The sequence below is a fragment of the Pseudophryne corroboree genome, chromosome 8 (genome assembly GCF_028390025.1).
Source record: "Pseudophryne corroboree isolate aPseCor3 chromosome 8, aPseCor3.hap2, whole genome shotgun sequence".
NCBI classification, from domain to species: domain Eukaryota; kingdom Metazoa; phylum Chordata; class Amphibia; order Anura; family Myobatrachidae; genus Pseudophryne; species Pseudophryne corroboree.
Window position 1 is genome coordinate 342109915 of NC_086451.1, and position 19225 is coordinate 342129139.

General features: G+C 46.0%; 1 protein-coding gene across 1 annotated transcript in view; it reads right to left on the bottom strand.

Moving 5' to 3' along the window:
* SLC9A6 (solute carrier family 9 member A6) overlaps positions 1 to 19225 on the bottom strand; it is a 161570-nt gene that overhangs the window by 44724 nt on the left and 97621 nt on the right. The window contains exons 7-12 of the mRNA XM_063937453.1: positions 18900 to 19041; positions 18567 to 18672; positions 16291 to 16379; positions 14079 to 14192; positions 13298 to 13409; positions 12257 to 12410 (exon numbers count right to left, since the gene is read on the bottom strand). Coding sequence (XP_063793523.1) covers positions 12257 to 12410; positions 13298 to 13409; positions 14079 to 14192; positions 16291 to 16379; positions 18567 to 18672; positions 18900 to 19041 — 717 coding nt within the window. The remainder of the gene's footprint in view (positions 1 to 12256; positions 12411 to 13297; positions 13410 to 14078; positions 14193 to 16290; positions 16380 to 18566; positions 18673 to 18899; positions 19042 to 19225) is intronic.

Sequence of the window (19225 nt, forward strand, 5' to 3'; positions counted from 1 at the left end):
TCTCCCCTTAGTCCCTCGTAGCAGTGAGTCTGTTGCCAGCAGATCTCACTGAAAATAAAAAACCTGAAATATACTTTCTTTTCTAGGAGCTCAGGAGAGCCCCTAGTGTGCATCCAGCTCAGGCGGGCACAAGATTCTAACTGAGGTCTGGAGGAGGGTCATAGAGGGAGGAGCCAGTGCACACCAGTTAGACCAAAAGCTTTCTTTTAGTTGTGCCCAGTCTCCTGCGGAGCCGCTATTCCCCATGGTCCTTACGGAGTCCCAGCATCCACTTAGGACGTCAGAGAAATATATATATTTTTTTCTCAAATATCAAAACATTGGTGGTCATTCCGAGTTGTTTGCTCGGTAAATTTTTTCGCATTGCAGCGATTTTCCGCTTAGTGCGCATGCGCAATGTCCGCACTGCGACTGCGCCAAGTAAATTTGCTATGCAGTTAGGTATTTTACTCACGGTTTTTTCTTCGTTCTGGTGATCGTAATGTGATTGACAGGAAGTGGGTGTTTCTGGGCGGAAACTGGCTGTTTCATGGGTGTGTGCGAAAAAACGCTACCGTTTCTGGGAAAAACGCGGGAGTGGCTGAAGAAACGGAGGAGTGTCTGGGCGAACGCTGGGTGTGTTTGTGACGCCAAACCAGGAACGACAAGCACTGAACTGATCGCAGATGCCGAGTAAGTCTGGAGCTACTCAGAAACTGCTAAGAGGTGTGTGGTCGCAATTTTGAGAATCTTTCGTTCGCAATTTTAAGAAGCTAAGATTCACTCCCAGTAGGCGGCGGCTTAGCGTGTGTAAAGCTGCTAAAAGCAGCTTGCGAGCGAACAACTCGGAATGAGGGCCATTGATCGTAATATAGCGACCATCGCGGCTATGATTTTGAAAGCCGGGATAGCCTCCAGGTACACAGCTGGGGGGTTGGGGGGTTAATTTACACACCCCAGCGGCTGCTACTGTCTGCAGCCACTGGGGGGTGGGGGATCCTGCCGTGCTGCCGATCAGCAGTGATCGGCAGCACGGCAATCAGTAGGGGAAAGTGCAGGGAGGCAGAGGGACATTCCGGTCCCTCTGACAGCAGCAGTAGAGGGAAGTTTCCCTTCCCTGCCCGCTGCTAACACTGTTTATCTGACTGGTCGCATTCTGTGCGACCAGGTCAGATAGAGCACTTGCAGGCATGGTCGCATCTGATGTGCATCTGATACATAACATTTTTTAAAGAAGTAATAGATTGGTACTAAGACAGTTTGTGGCTTCCCTGTCCTTTCTTTTTTAAGCCAGTTTGCTCAGGCTGAGTTGGTAACTTGATGTCTGTAAATGAAGACGCTACAGATTTTGCACTTATTCAAATGTGAGAAGCACTAAATGTGGCAGAGTTCACTAACCAGAGATCCACAAGACTCTGGGTATGCCGGCTTTAGAGAAGGTCTATCAAGCCAAAAATAATAAGTCTTTGTGAGGGAATAAGGTGGACTAGGAGAAGAGAGGCAGCATGAGTGCACTATATGCCACTTGTGACAAGGGTTCTCTGCAACTGATTCTGGCCCTTAGTTGTGCAATGAAGCCAGCAGGATACTTACCTCATAGTGCAGCAAAAGTAGCAATCTTGCTCCTAATGTAATATGGGATTCGGTATGTTTTACCCGCGGACGGGATAACAGCTATCAAAATCCTGACAGCGGCATCCCGCCAGCCAGAATGCCGGCAGCGGGGCGAGCGCTAAGAGTCCCCTTGCGGGCTTACTGCGCTCAACATGCTACAGGCTCGGTAGCTCGCTGCACTCGCCACAGGATCTATTCCCACTCTATGGGTGTCGTGGACACCCACGAGTGGGAATAGTCCTGGAGCACTGAATGCCGGCCGGCAGCATGGTCGGCTGTCAGGATTCCGGCGTTGGTATCCTGGCCGCCGGGATCCTGACAGCCGGCAAATGAAACGCATCCCGTAATATGTACACAGGCGAACATGGCTGGAGGTCTGGCAGCACATCGCTCCCAATTGTATAGGCCCCATAGAGCATACACCTTTATGTCACATGGCTACACCCTCCCACTGATTGGTGTGTAGGTTTTAAAAAAGCTATTAAATGGAAATGTCATTTTAAAAATATATATGGTTTGCAGACTTTTCCTTATTTAGTCCTATATCAGAGTCATGCTCAAAAATGATTTAGCACCAAAGCAACTATTCATGTAAATTGAACTCCGTTTAACAGAATAGCCACGATAGATGGACCACAACAGGTTACACAGATCAAGTAACATCTTAGAGAAATAAAACTTATCTAAGATGCCAAGTAGCTATGTCTTTGTATACTAGAAACAGGAAATACCATGACAGGACACAATAACAATCACATAGGCCCAGACTTGCTATAAATAAAGACACGGCGACACAAAGGCATAGACAGGGTTGCTGAAAGTATCATTGTGGGGGTTTTGAAAAAATTTGGCTTGGAAAAATGGGAATTTTTGTTGCTTACCGTAAAATCTCTCTCTCTGATTGCATCTGGGGGACGCTGCGTATTTACTGATGGGTTAAGAGTGTGTGGGAAGGGAGTTTGGCACAGAACCTATAAAAACGAACTCCTCCCTCCTATAACCCCTCCCATCTCCAGCCTGACCAGCAGATTACCTCAGTTAACGTTTAGCAAAGCCGGAAGAGGCAGAACAGAAAACAACCAATAAACCAGACAAAAATACAGGAGGGATCGCAGCATCCCCCAGATGGAATCAGAGAAAGATTTTACGGTAAGCAACAAAGATCCCCATTTCTCTTTCATCCATCTGGGGGACGTTGTGTACTTACTGATGGGATTTCCCAAAGCAAGCTAATTAGAGGAGGGAGAAACAGACGGCAAAGCTGTCTGTAAAATTTGACGCCCAACAGAGGCAGTCTCCAAACCAAAAGTATGAAAACGGTAGAATTTCGTGAAAGTATGCACGGATGACCAAGTCACAGTTCTACACAGCTGTTCAACCGAAACACCACCGTGAACAGCCCGGGAGGCCCAACAGCTCTACTCGAATGAGCCCTCAAGAGATATATGCCTGCCGAATAGCAGAAGTCACCCAACGCGCTACTCTGTTCTTAGAGGCCGGCCAGCCAGCCAGCCACATTTTAGTGCATCAATCAAAACCAACAAATAATCCGTATGGCGAAGAGACTGTGTATGGGATAAATAAATGCGTAAGGCCCTAACAACATCCAACAATGCCAAATGACAATCTTTTCCAGAAGATTCTGGAACAACGCTGGAATTATTATGTCCTGATTCATATGGAAAGCCGATACAACCTTTGGCAAGAAAAAAGGCTTTGTACGTAAAACCACACAATACTCATGAAAAACCAACAAGGATGGTCTACAAGAAAGCGCTGCTAACTCTGAAACACGCCTGGCCGAAGCCGCAATTCTACAGTCTTCAATGGTTCAAACGGAGGCTTCTGGAGCGCTAGCAGGGCCAAATTTAAATCCCAGGGGGGAACTGGATGAACAAACAAACAGAGACTGAATCCTGAGCACCCCTTGAAGGAACGTCTGGACCTCTGGAATGAGAGCCAATCTTTTCTGAAAAAAGAACAGACAAGGCCGAAACAGGCGAGGTAAGTGAAAGAGGTCCGGCAACAACCCACGCCTTTCACACCAAGCAATGTAGATACGCCATACTCTGTGATAAATCCGAGAAGTGACTGGTTTTGAAGCCACTGGTTGAGATAAACCTTTTGCTCTTAGAATGCTAGATTCAAGAACCATGCCGTCAAAACCAGACAATTTAAATCGTGGTGGTGACAAATGTCCTTGTAGAAGAAGATCGTGTCGCAGAGGTAGACGGAATGGTTCTCTGGTCACCATGCTGCGGAGGAGAGTGTACCACCGACGACGAGGCCAGTCCGGAGACACCAATGACCGGGAGACCTTCTCCCTGGATGCGTTGCAGTAGGTATGACGCGGAAGCTGCATGAATCAGTTCTTGTCATCTGGAGGGATCGCACTGGTGAGGAGTGATGAAAAAGCGGTTTGGGACAGGATCCTTGAGATCCAAAATATATCCTTGGGTTATGACTCCCGTCACCCACCAATCTGGTTTCGACAGGAGCCACACTTCCTTGAACTGTAGCAACAGAGCCCCAACCACCAACGATCCCTCCCGAGACCTCCCATCATGCAGTAGGCTTGTCCGCTGGTCTACGAGGTGCCTGGGATCCTCTACCTCGGGAACACTCCTCTGCGTGGAAATCTTGAAAAGGCTCAAAAGGACTGGAAACTTCCCCTGCCTCGAGTACAAAGGGACCAAAACTTAGTTGGTTTCGGCTTCTGAGGAGCAACTGGAAGAAACGGGCTCTTGCCACCTGTGGTATTAGAGATTATTTTTGAAAAATCCGGACCAAAAAGAAATTCTCCCTCAAAGGGAACGGCAGTCAACGTCTGTTTGGAGTCTGAGTCAGCATTCCAAACCCGAAGCCAGGTGAACGTCTTGCTGTAACTGCTAAAGCGGACACACGTGACTGTAGTGAGGCCCAGTCCAATAAGGCTTCACCAACATAAGTGAGAGCCTCAGAAATTTGTTCTGCTAGTTGAATAGCCTCTGATGGATCGTCAGATTGCATGCCAGACACAACTCATGCTAACCTGTCGTCCACTGCTTTGAGGACCGAAGCTTCAGTCAGGATTGGATGCAATGAAATACCTGATAAGGCGAATATGGACTTTAGGATCGCCTCTATCTCCCTATCCGTGGAATCCTTCAGTGTCACTGATTGTACTGAAGGGATAACTGTAGCCTTCGCTAAATGAGTAATAGGAGTATCCACCTTTGGGGCTGACACCCAGAATTTTGTGTCTTTTTCTGCAAAATGCATATAGGAAGGGAACACAGCTACTTGTCTTTTCTGTCATTTGAAAAAGGCTGCTGAATTCTCTGCCACGGTCATATCTTGAAGATTAAGAGTCTGACATATGGCCTCTATTAATAATCTGACACCTGAGCTAGTAGATAACTCCTCTTCTTCCCAAGCAGAGGTATCCTCCCACTCAGGATCTAATTCACCTTCCTCCAAGGGGGGAACTAGAGACTCTGACTCCTCTCCTGAAAAAGTAATAGCAGGTAGTGGCTGCTTTCGTTTGGGAGCAGCTGAGTCTAAAGCACTAACTAACTAACTAACTAACTTGGTCAAAGACTGTGCTAAGACAGAAAGACTTTCCCATATTTCGTGCCCACGGTGGCTCCTCAGCAGACTGTCCTGAATCAGAACCCGACTGGGACGGACGCAAGTCAGCAATAGCATCGGCCATAGTCCTAGCCCACTGATCACATTATCTGTTAAAATCTAACAACTGTCCTAATCTGGAAACCGTGAGTAGTAAAAAGGGGCATGAATAAATACACAGTCTGTATCTATATAGATATTTCCCCTTATACAATGTCTAAAAATAAGAATTTACTTACCGATAATTCTATTTCTCATAGTCCGTAGTGGATGCTGGGGACTCCGAAAGGACCATGGGGGATAGCGGCTCCGCAGGAGACTGGGCACAAAGTAAAAGCTTTAGGACTAGCTGGTGTGCACTGGCTCCTCCCCCTATGACCCTCCTCCAAGCCTCAGTTAGGATACTGTGCCCGGACGAGCGTACACAATAAGGAAGGATTTTGAATCCCGGGTAAGACTCATACCAGCCACACCAATCACACCGTACAACTTGTGATCTGAACCCAGTTAACAGCATGATAACAGAAGGAGCCTCTGAAAAGATGGCTCACAACAACAATAACCCGATTTTTGTAACAATAACTATGTACAAGTAATGCAGACAATCCGCACTTGGGATGGGCGCCCAGCATCCACTACGGACTATGAGAAATAGAATTATCGGTAAGTAAATTCTTATTTTCTCTAACGTCCTAGTGGATGCTGGGGACTCCGAAAGGACCATGGGGATTATACCAAAGCTCCCAAACGGGCGGGAGAGTGCGGATGACTCTGCAGCACCGAATGAGAGAACTCCAGGTCCTCCTCAGCCAGGATATCAAATTTGTAGAATTTAGCAAACGTGTTTGCCCCTGACCAAGTAGCTGCTCTGCAAAGTTGTAAAGCGGAGACCCCTCGGGCAGCCGCCCAAGATGAGCCCACTTTCCGTGTGGAATGGGCTTTTACAGATTTTGGCTGTGGCAGGCCTGCCACAGAATGTGCAAGCTGAATTGTACTACAAATCCAACAAGCAATCGTCTGCTTAGAAGCAGGAGCACCCAGCTTGCTGGGTGCATACAGGATAAACAGCGAATCAGATTTTCTGACTCCAGCCGTCCTGGAAACATATATTTTCAGGGCCCTGACTACGTCCAGCAACTTGGAATCCTCCAAGTCCCTAGTAGCCGCAGGCACCACAATAGGCTGGTTTAAGTGAAATGCTGAAACCACCTTAGGAAGAAATTGAGGAAGAGTCCTCAATTCTGCCCTGTCCGTATGAAAAATTAGGTAAGGGCTTTTATAGGATAAAGCCGCCAATTCTGAGACACGCCTGGCTGAAGCCAGGGCTAACAGCATTACCACTTTCCATGTGAGATATTTTAAGTCCACAGTGGTGAGTGGTTCAAACCAATGTGATTTTAGGAATCCCAAAACTGCATTGAGATCCCAAGGTGCCACTGGAGGCACAAAAGGAGGCTGTATATGCAGTACTCCCTTGACAAACGTCTGAACTTCAGGAACAGAAGCCAGTTCTTTTTGGAAGAATATTGACAGGGCCGAAATTTGAACCTTAATGGACCCTAATTTGAGGCCCATAGACAGTCCTGTTTGCAGGAAATGCAGGAACCGACCCAGTTGAAATTCCTCTGTAGGGGCCTTCCTGGCCTCGCACCACGCAACATATTTACGCCAAATACGGTGATAATGTTGTATGGTTACATCCTTCCTGGCTTTGATCAGGGTAGGGATGACTTCATCCGGAATACCTTTTTCCTTCAGGATCCGGCGTTCAACCGCCATGCCGTCAAACGCAGCCGCGGTAAGTCTTGGAACAGACATGGTCCCTGCTGGAGCAGGTCCTTTCTTAGAGGTAGAGGCCACGGGTCTTCCGTGAGCATCTCTTGAATTTCCGGGTACCAAGTCCTTCTTGGCCAATCCGGAGCCACGAGTATAGTCTTTACTCCTCTCCTTCTTATGATTCTCAGTACTTTTGGTATGAGAGGAAGAGGAGGGAACACATACACTGACTGGTACACCCACGGTGTTACCAGAGCGTCCACAGCTATTGCCTGAGGGTCCCTTGACCTGGCGCAATATCTGTCCAGTTTTTTGTTGAGGCGGGACGCCATCATGTCCACCTTTGGTTTTTCCCAACGGTTCACAATCATGTGGAAGACTTCTGGGTGAAGTCCCCACTCCCCCGGGTGAAGATCGTGTCTGCTGAGGAAGTCTGCTTCCCAGTTGTCCACTCCCGGAATGAACACTGCTGACAGTGCTATCACATGATTCTCCGCCCAGCGAAGAATCCTTGCCACTTCCATCATTGCCCTCATGCTTCTTGTGCCGCCCTGTCTGTTTACGTGGACGACTGCCGTGATGTTGTCCGACTGGATCAACACCGGCTGACCCTGAAGCAGAGGTCTTGCCTGACTTAGGGCATTGTAAATGGCCCTTAGTTCCAGGATATTTATGTGAAGTGACGTTTCCATGCTTGACCACAAGCCCTGGAAATTTCTTCCCTGTGTGACTGCTCCCCAGCCTCTCAGGCTGGCATCCGTGGTCACCAGGACCCAATCCTAAATGCAGAATCTGCGGCCCTCTAGGAGATGAGCACTCTGTAACCACCACAGGAGAGACACCCTTGTCCTTGGAGACAGGGTTATCCGCTGATGCATGTGAAGATGCGATCCGGACCATTTGTCCAGCAGATCCCACTGAAAAGTTCTTGCGTGGAATCTGCCGAATGGAATCGCTTCGTAAGAAGCCACCATCTTTCCCAGGACCCTTGTGCATTGATGTACTGACACTTGGCCTGGTCTTAGGAGGTTCCTGACTAGGTCGGATAACTCCTTGGCTTTCTCCTCCGGGAGAAACACCTTTTTCTGTACTGTGTCCAGAATCATCCCTAAGAACAGCAGACGTGTCGTCGGAATCAGCTGCGATTTTGGAATATTTAGAATCCATCCGTGCTGTCGTAGTACTACTTGAGATAGTGCTACTCCGACCTCTAACTGTTCTCTGGACCTTGCCCTTATCAGGAGATCGTCCAAGTAAGGGATAATTAAGACGCCTTTTCTTCGAAGAAGAATCATCATTTCAGCCATTACCTTGGTAAAGACCCGGGGTGCCGTGGACAATCCAAACGGCAGCGTCTGAAACTGATAGTGACAGTTCTGTACCACAAACCTGAGGTACCCTTGGTGAGAAGGGCAAATTGGGACATGAAGGTAAGCATCCTTGATGTCCAGAGACACCATATAGTCCCCTTCTTCCAGGTTCACTATCACTGCTCTGAGTGACTCCATCTTGAACTTGAACCTTTTTATGTAAGTGTTCAAGGATTTCAGATTTAAAATGGGTCTCACCGAGCCGTCCGGCTTCGGTACCACAAACAGCGTGGAATAATACCCCTTTTCCTGTTGTAGGAGGGGTACCTTGATTATCACCTGCTGGGAATACAGCTTGTGAATGGCTTCCAATACCGCCTCCCTGTCGGGGGGAGACGTTGGTAAAGCAGACTTCAGGAACCGGCGAGGGGGAGACGTCTCGAATTCCAATTTGTACCCCTGAGATACTACCTGCAGGATCCAGGGGTCCACTTGCGAGTGTGCCCACTGCGCGCTGAAATTCTTGAGACGGGCCCCCACCCTGCCTGAGTCCGCTTGTAAGGCCCCAGCGTCATGCTGAGGACTTGGCAGAAGCGGGGGAGGGCTTCTGTTCGTGGGAAGAGGCTGTTTGCTGCAGTCTTTTTCCCCTTCCTCTGCCCCGGGGCAGATATGAGTGGCCTTTTGCCCGCTTGCCCTTATGGGGACGAAAGGACTGAGCCTGAAAAGACGGTATCTTTTTCTGCTGCGAGATGACTTGGGGTAAAAAGGTGGATTTTCCAGCCGTTGCCGTGGCCACCAGGTCCGATAGACCGACCCCAAATAACTCCTCCCCTTTATACGGCAATACTTCCATATGCCGTTTGGAATCCGCATCCCCTGACCACTGTCGCGTCCATAATCCTCTTCTGGCAGAAATGGACATCGCACTTACTCTTGATGCCAGAGTGCAAATATCCCTCTGTGCATCTCGCATATATAGAAATGCATCCTTTAAATGCTCTATAGTCAATAATATATTGTCCCTGTCCAGGGTATCAATATTTTCAGTCAGGGAATCCGACCAAGCCACCCCAGCACTGCACATCCAGGCTGAGGCGATTGCTGGTCGCAGTATAATACCAGTATGTGTGTATATACTTTTAAGGATATTTTCCAGCTTCCTATCAGCTGGTTCCTTGAGGGCGGCCGTATCAGGGGACGGTAACGCCACTTGTTTTGATAAGCGTGTGAGCGCCTTATCTACGCTAGGGGGTGTTTCCCAACGCGCCCTAACCTCTGGCAGGAAAGGGTATAATGCCAATAATTTTTTAGAAATTAGCAGTTTTTTATCGGGGGAAACCCACGCTTCATCACATACCTCATTTAATTCATCTGATTCAGGAAAAACTACGGGTAGTTTTTTTCACACCCAACATAATACCCTTTTTTGTGGTACTTGTAGTATCAGAAATGTTCAAAACCTCCTTCATTGCCGTGATCATGTAACGTGTGGCCCTACTGGAAAATACGTTTGTTTCCTCACCGTCGACACTGGAGTCAGTGTCCGTGTCAGTATCGACCTGAGGTAACGGGCGTTTTATAGCCCCTGACGGTGTTTGAGACGCCTGTACAGGTATTAACTGATTTGCCGGCTGTCTCATGTCGTCAACAGTCTTTTGTAAAGTGCCGACACTATCACGTAATTCTTTCCATAAGACCATCCAGTCAGGTGTCGACTCCCTAGGGGGTGACATCACTAACACAGGCAATTGCTCCGCCTCCACACCATTTTCCTCCTCATACATGTCGACACAGCGTACCGACACACAGCACACACACAGGGAATGCTCTGATAGAGGACAGGACCCCACTAGCCCTTTGGGGAGACAGAGGGAGAGTTTGCCAGCACACACCAGAGCGCTATATATATACAGGGATAACCTTATATAAGTGTTTTTCCCTAATATAGCTGCTGTATATATTAATATGCCAATTTAGTGCCCCCCCTCTCTTGTTTTACCCTGTTTCTGTTGTGCAGGACTGCAGGGGAGAGCCAGGGAGCCTTCCTCCAACGGAGCTGTGAGGAAAAAATGGCGCTTGTGTGCTGAGGAGATAGGCTCCGCCCCTTTTTCGACGGCCTTTCTCCCGCTTTTTTGTGGAAAACTGGCAGGGGTTAAATACATCCATATAGCCCAGGAGCTATATGTGATGTATTTTTAGCCATTTAAGGTATTTTCATTGCGTCCCAGGGCGCCCCCCCCCAGCGCCCTGCACCCTCAGTGACCGAAGTGTGCTGAGAGCAATGGCGCACAGCTGCGGTGCTGTGCGCTACCTTATTGAAGACAGGACGTCTTCTGCCGCCGATTTTCCGTCTGGCTCTGTAAGGGGGCCGGCGGCGCGGCTCCGGGACCCATCCATGGCTGGGCCTGTGATCGTCCCTCTGGAGCTAATGTCCAGTAGCCTAAGAAGCCCAATCCACTCTGCACGCAGGTGAGTTCGCTTCTTCTCCCCTTAGTCCCTCGATGCAGTGAGCCTGTTGCCAGCAGGTCTCACTGAAAATAAAAAAACCTATTTAAACTTTTACTCTAAGCAGCTCAGGAGAGCCACCTAGATTGCACCCTTCTCGTTCGGGCACAAAATCTTAACTGAGGCTTGGAGGAGGGTCATAGGGGGAGGAGCCAGTGCACACCAGCTAGTCCTAAAGCTTTTACTTTGTGCCCAGTCTCCTGCGGAGCCGCTATCCCCCATGGTCCTTTCGGAGTCCCCAGCATCCACTAGGACGTTAGAGAAAAACAGATATAATCCCCTCCTGTAATAATGACAGGGTGAGAACCCACTAGCCTCACAAATTACTTTTGTAACAGTGAAAGTATCAGAAAAATTACAGTGAACCAGCCAGGGCTAGCCCAATACTTGCCATCAGCCGATCCCCACCAGAAACGAACAGGGTGAGAAGCTGATGTCCCCTTAATTCTCTGTGTGTGTGTGATGAGCTATCAGCAGCGCAGCATCCCCCGCAGTGTCTCAGCAGCGTGGAGAAGATGGCGCTCGTAGTTCTAGCCCACCCCCACAGACTGAGGTGGGTGGCGCAGAAAGCATCACCCGAGCGGGAAGCGCAAGGCGGGAAAAACTCCTTCCCCCTTCTGTGTAACCGCCGCGGCTGGCCGTTCCCCTTCAGCAAGGTGACCTAAGCCTCTATATGCAAGGCGCGGTGCCAGACAGAGGCGGAAATAGCGTCCAGGGACAATATCCCCTTCGGTCACCGTACCGCTGGGGGAATGTCCCTATATCGCCCTTCAATATTCGGGTGGCCGGAGAACTGTACCGCTGTTACCCATCCAACCTGTGCGGCATGGACAGAGCCGCAGCGCGTGCTCTTACCAGTGGTCTCTGCCAGACCGCCGCACACAACACCTCCCAGCGCGCCCCGCCGCTCATCGCACATCACAATAGTGAATAATAGGGGAAGAATAGCCCAACGCTGCCTAGCCAGGTTGTGGCTGCTGGAATGACCATAAGGTTATGGAGCCTTGTCCTACCTTACAGTTGCCTGCTCGGATCACTTGTCCGGATAGCAGAAAGCCCCAGTGACCTCAGTATGGTGGCTTCCTCAGAGGCTGTATTGAGTGGGAATGCTCTATCTTTCTATCTAGCCCCACTCTAAATATACTTGTCACCTGTAGATGGGGACTAAGTATATACAAAAAAAGTAAATCAAATAAATAAAAACCTAACTAAAAGCTAAAGCAAGGAGAACTGTGCCTGCACTCTCCAGGCACAAAGCTAAAACTGAGGTATTCTGCTGGTCAGGCTGGAGATGGGAGGGGTTAGAGGGGGAAGGAGTTCGTTTTTATAGGTTCTGTACCAAACTCCCTAACCTCACACTCTAACCCATCAATAAGTATGCAGCGCCCCCCCAGATGGATGAAAGAGAAATTGCAAGTGAGAGAAAGAGAAAGCATTGTACAGTATGGAGGGAAGAGCCTTACCTGATATGTAAACATGATAACATTGCAGTTGTGCCGCCTCCAAATACCCAGACTGTAAAAAATACTATAAGCAGTGTGGTAGAGAACATCATTTGTCTGGCGTAGGTGGCTGTATCGCGGATAGCCAGGGCAAATGTCATTGCTCCACGTAACCCTAAAAAAAAGAAAAGAAAAAAAAAGAAGATAATTACTGCAACGGTTTGCTGATCATGGAAAAAGGCTCCCGATGTATAAGGTCACAAATCATTTCAACATTACTGAACAGTTATTTTGATACAAGTTGCAAGCTTTCTCCAGCTTTTGTGGAACTGCAAGTCTTAGCATAGTTATTAGAACATGCTGGGTTTTACAGATATGGGTGGTCATCCGAGTTGTTCGCTCGCTGCCGTTTTTAGCAGAATTGCGATCAGGCGAAAATCCGGCAATTCTGCGCATGCGTGTGGGCCGCAGGGCGCACGCGCTAAGTATTTTCACACGAAACTGTGCAATTTTACACAGGTCCGAGCAACGCTTTTCAGTCGCTCTGCTGATCGGTGAGTGATTGACAGGAAGTGGGTGTTTCTGGGCGGAAACTGAGCGTTTTCCGGGAGTGTGCTAAAAAACGCAGGCGTGTCAGGTAAAAACGCAGGAGTGGCAGGAGAAACGGGGGAGTGGCTGTCCGAACGCAGGGCGTGTTTGTGACGTCAAACCAGGAACTAAACGGACTGAGGTGATCGCAATCTAGGAGTAGGTCAGGAGCTACTCAGAAACTGCAAGGAAATACTTAATAGCAGAACTGCTAATCTTTCGTTCGCAATTCTGCTAAGCTAAGATACACTCCCAGAGGGCGGCGGCCTAGCATGTGCATTGCTGCTAAAAGCAGCCAGCGAGCGATCAACTCGGAATGAGGGCCATGAAACAGGAGAATACGTATGCTGGGATAAGTATGGTTATTGTGCTATAAGGCAAAATCATTTTTATAGTAATGCATTGATAGCAGTCACTCAAACACATAGTGCATTGCTCTCTTCTGCCTCTAGGGGTGCCAATGAGCTGACATACCAGCAAACATCATCATGTGCTGGAAGTTTGAGCCAATCTTGTTTCTTCGCCCCAGATTAAGTAAGAACGAGAGGGGATAAATATTTGTGGCCCTTCCCAGGAAGACTGCAAGCTATATGGTAATTATTAAGGAAAATGTCTTCTAGAATTTCAGCATACCATTATCATCTACCATAATACACAGTTTACCATTTAAGAAAGTCTCAATATTAATGACTCCTATTACCCTTCAAATCTGACATGGGGGGTATCCAATTAGATGTGCTAATTTTTCACACAGAATAAAACAGGCATTTAATGTGATTTTTGCTGATGGTCCTTTTCGGGCTATCCAACTATAGCCCGTTTTCTTTCTGTGCAAAAAATTTGCCCTGATCGCCCGAAAACATAGGATCCATGAAAAGCTGCGAGCCTATGTGTTTTCATGCCAGCTATTGCGGAAAAAATGGGTACTTCTCTGGGATTTGGTTTCAAATCACCAACAAACGCCAGCATTGGGGCTAATAGGATAGCCCCGTGCGAGTCAATTAGCCGCAGTAAATATCATTGAGCGGGATATGGAAATATACATTTTACAAACATTTGTAATTCTCACCTAAAAATAAACATTTAACACCAGCCATCATCTTATGGGGACTGCATATTGTAATTACTAAATGTGTAGCATCCCCCATTGGTTCCAAATTTTTATATGAAAATTAATGGTTTGTATGAAGTTTTTCATAAATAAATGATACCTTTTGCCAAAACCAGGAAAAAAAACAAGTTTAGAAAAGGATACGAAAGTGCCCACTATGAAGGTGGGATTGAAGACGTGATTCTGGAAAGTGAATAGAGCCAAACCCATGTAGGAGAAGATAAAGTTTTCTGCCAAAAAATTCAAAAGCTCAAACAGCTGAGAAGGGGAAAGAAGGGAGAATAATTAGTGTGTAAAATGAGCACCTCTCTTACCACCTTTTCCTGAAACACCCAGCACACGTGGCTGACTTGGGAACAGGTCTCCTGCCATGCTGACGCCACAGTGACACAACTTAAATGTACTCGTTGCATTCTAGAGACCATGTTGTAAGGGCTCTATACCCAATGGAACTTGTAAATCTAGTTTTAAGCTGGTCCAACGCTAAAAACCATTGTTTCTAGTGTTAACATAGCTTTTGTCGTGCTATTTGTGTTACATTTATATGGGATAAACACAAAAACTGGATTTGATACCCTAGAGGGAACTCTAAACTGCTACTAAAAGTAATGAAAGTAAAACCCTAATGGGTATGCGGCCTGAATGAGCTTCTAACCAATTGGTGGATAAAGCTGGAAATGTTATGGTCACAATATATGCAGTTTCTCCTCCGAGTGTATGCAGTCTTTGCGGCTTTTAACGCCAGTATAATAACCGCGAAAGAAGAAAAGGAACAAAAACAAGGCTTCACCTTCACCCCCCGCCACACAAAAATATAATAAAAAAAAATAATCAGTGTATAAACACTTCTAAGCTGCCAGCTGACGCTGCCCTCAGACATGCACTCAGCTCTTGGATCGGGACTATTCCTAGACTTCAGTTCATAGGAAGCATGTAGAGGTTTTCATAGGCAGACAGTCTATTAAGGACTTACTGTATTAATCACAGGTTAAGAAGTTTTGGGCATGACTTTCTAATATTAATGCACTTAATTAAGGTAACAAGTGTATAACGTAATCCTGAATTGTGGCTATAATTAATTATAATTAATTATTGTGACTATAAGGAATTCCTGACCAACCTTAAAGTATGGAACCTCAGTCGGTAGTCCACACGTGGCCAGAGAAAAGGCAAGGCAAACGATGTCTGCCAGCAGACCTTTACAGAGCGCTCCTGGTTGTATTCAGGATATCAGCACCCCATCCATTCACTCTGCGATCAACACTTTTTGCCTGTGTGCTAGGCTCCCATACTTTAAGGTTGGTGAGAAGTTCTGTCTATCCTCGTCACATGGAGGAACCACAGCTGCGGCCACCGACACTGAGCTCATAACTGATATATTTGACATCAGCAGCAGTTGTATTTTTGAGCAATTTTTCTGTTAAAATATAGACCACACTAAGCACATAAAATGCCCATCTACAAGGAATTTGCAACACTTTAAGGGGCAGATGTATTAAGCCTGGAGAAGGGATAAAGAAGTGATAAGTGCAAGGTGATAACGCACCAGCCAGTCAGCTCCTGTCATTTTTCAAATCCGTAATGATTGTCTGGTGCGTTATCACCTTGCGCTTATCACTGCTTTATCACTTCTTTATCCCTTCTCCAGGTTAATACATCTGCCCCTAAAGGGCAGATGTATTAACATGGAGAAGGCATAAGGAAGTGATAAACCAGTGATAAGTGCAAGAGGATAAACGCACCAGCCAATCAGCTCCTAACTTTAAATTTACATATTGGAGCAGATTGGCTGGTGTGTTTATCACCTTGCACTCATCACTGGTTTATCACTTCCTTATGACTTCTCTAGGTTAATACATCTGCTCCAATGTGTGGTAGGGAATTCTCCTGCAGGCGTATCACCCCGCAAGGAGCTATCCATTTTACTTTGCAAAAGTGAATGCTGGGAGATCTTCCTTCTTATTACACTGGGGCAGATGTATTAGCCTGGAAAAGGCATAAAGAAGTGATAAAGCGGTGATAAGTGCAAGGTGATAACGCACCAGCCTATCAGCTCATAACTGTCAATTTACATATTGGAGCTGATTGACTGGTGCGTTATCACATTGCACTGATCACCGCTTTATCACTTCTCTATGCCTTTTCCAGGCTTAATACATCTGCCCCACTGTAACTTATCCAGGGAGGCTGGTTCCCTGCTCTCCCCCCAAGCAGCCCCCAGGTGACCAGAGCAGCCCTCCCTGCTCTCACCTATCTTTATTTAGTTTCAGGGTGTCTATTAACAGATGCAAATTTGTGGGGGGAAAAAAAAAAAGGTAATGAACAGTAGAATCAGTAATGAAACATTATGACATACCTGCTTTGTACGGATTTGGGATTCTGTGGACAGATTGTTATAGGTGTAGTGTGCCTGGGTAATGCCACAAAACAAGACCGCGACCACACCTGCAAACAAAGGCACACTCCTCTTAATGCTCTTCTCTTCATTCTAAGATTCACATGGTACTAGGACACATATACATATATGGTATAGATGGCAGTTTGTTGATCAGTATGTTATTATCTGATTAAAATAGGTTCTATGTTCACCACATCTGTTTTATTGTTCTAATGACACATCAGCAAAAAAAGAGCAGCTACAGAATCCAATTTAGTCATTACAATATTAATGGAAGGAAGAATACTCTGCGCTTGAAACAATGTATCTAAAATATAAATGTGCAGTCTGACACAGGAGAAAGATTGACTCAGTGAGGCTTAGATATAATATGAAGTAGTTTATGTAGTATCTCTTAAAACATTTATGACACACAGTTAAACAAACAATTAATACATTATCTCACACATATTATAATAAATTAGAATTTTAAAATTGCGTGCAACATGCAATAGAATTAATAGCTATAACCCTCAGATGGTGATTTAAAGTAGTCCAAATACTGGCGTCCCAGTATGTTAGTATTGTAAATTTGTAGCTCCCGCAATATACTTTTCACAGTCTCAATTTTTATAGATAACTGAAGAAAGGTGCAGCTTATACTTCGTCTTGAGGAAGTCTCCGGTTGCTAGGAGACGAAACGCATTGACGCCCACTTTCCGCTATGCTCTCTAGTTGGTGATAGCCGCCGCACAAACACAGTCCACGGCTCAGCACAGCCGGCTCAGTATAGCCGTAACAGCTTCAACCGCAGTCATCTGCCGCACGCTGGACCTATCTTTGCAGCACGTCTCTCCAACATTGGTCGGGTGAGTTCCGTTTGACCCCCGCTGTGGGGCCTAACACCTGCTACCAGGAGCCACTCTGACGGCGGCTAGACTGACTGTCTATAAACAGAGCTAATTACCTTTAAACCAACAATTACTTTTGGAAAAGCGACAGTTATCTGCGGTTATTTAAGAAGTAACTGAATGATATACCTCCGCTCCATGTGTATTTCACTTCTATAAAGGATCCTGACTGCACATTAACACAGGAACCAGCACGGGAGCACTAAGTATAAGCTGCACCTTTCTTCAGTTATCTATAAAAATTGAGACTGTGAAAAGTATATTGCGGGAGCTACAAATTTACAATACTAACATACTGGGACGCCAGTATTTGGACTACTCTAAATCACCATCTGAGGGTTATAGCTATTAATTCTATTGCATGTTGCACGCAATTTTAAAATTCTCATTTATTATAATATGTGTGAGATAATGTATTAATTGTTTGTTTAACTGTGTGTCATAAATGTTTTAAGAGATACTACATAAACTACTTCATATTATATCTAAGCCTCACTGAGTCAATCTTTCTCCTGTGTCAGACTGCACATTTATATTTTAGATACATTGTTTCAAGCGCAGAGTATTCTTTTTTCTCTTATAGTTTCTAATTGTTGCAACCTGGCAAGTTGTTTTTACTCAGCTGCTGAATCAATTTCTCTTTTTAACAAGTAATATTCCAGCAAAACGCCGATTATCACAATTGGGTACTTTCTGTACCGATTTGTGATTCATGTTTAATTGCAATATTAATGTCAGAGGATGTTAACTGTCAGAAACGTATCTGTGACAGCAAACACAGTATAAGGGATATGGCCAGTCACTACTGTTGGATGGTGCCAATAAGCAAGGCAAAGTAGCGAATGATTAGACAGCTCATATGAGATTAGTAAACTAATTACTACACTTTGAAAATAAACATTTGTGTGTGGACACCATATCCTGTAATTACCTAAGACTGCTTGTAGCCTACGCATACTGGGTGCCCAAACATTTACACCTCAGTGCTGTGCTACATACAACTAAATGTTATTGAACACTCTGGGATGTTCTTCCCGGGACTTGAACCGTTGTCTCTTTGGGGAGATAAAAGACCATATACAATGTGCAGATGGATAGAGAAATACATAATGCAGTTGCGAGGAAAAATGTAATATAAAAATATTGGGAACGCTAAAATAAGTGTGTGAAATGTGACCTCTTATTTCTCTAAAAAGAAACTTGAGCATTCTCTGCATACTATACCGCACAAGTAAGACACAACATGTATCCTAAGCCAGCAATGGGTCAACCTCTGGCCTGGGTTCCTGTGCAATATATTTTAGCTCACATGACAGTGAAGCATGGAACATTTACGCAACATACCAGTGTAGCCACAAGCTTCAGCAAGAAGGAATGTGCTCCAGGACATCAAGAAAAACAGGCCAGTCTCCAGGAGCTGGAACTCCCGCAACTTGGTAAACTTAGTGACGTGGAAGATTGTTAAGGAGAATTAAAGATTATTTTAGGCCAAAAGCACCATGCACTATACACACACTAACATGTAATATTCTATATATACTAACATGTACTATTAGAGAGCAAGGAAGATCTAGAAATTCTATTGCCCATTACTAGGTATGCCATATCACCGAGATGATTGGCATCGCAGAAATACACAAGCAGCTCTGTGGTGCTGCATCTGGCAGGTAAGGATATTAATGCAGTGACCACTCCAGTTGCAGCTCCCATAGCAAAGGACCCGCTGAAAATGCCCAGAAACATTCCTACAGACTTCAACATGGCAGTGATGTCGAATGTGTGACTGTTGTCTCCGGCCGGCTGATAGGCAACAATTGACCTGGAAGAAAGATGTACATTGATTTCTGTAGAATCAGAATTAAACTTTATACAAATAATTACGTTGCACAGGGCAGTAAAGTGTTACAGCTCTCAATCAATGTCCTGAGAGTTCTAGCTTCTGAATCACATCAACAAAAACGTTATTCATCACCAAAAAGTATTTGCTTTTAGTATGTCTTGCT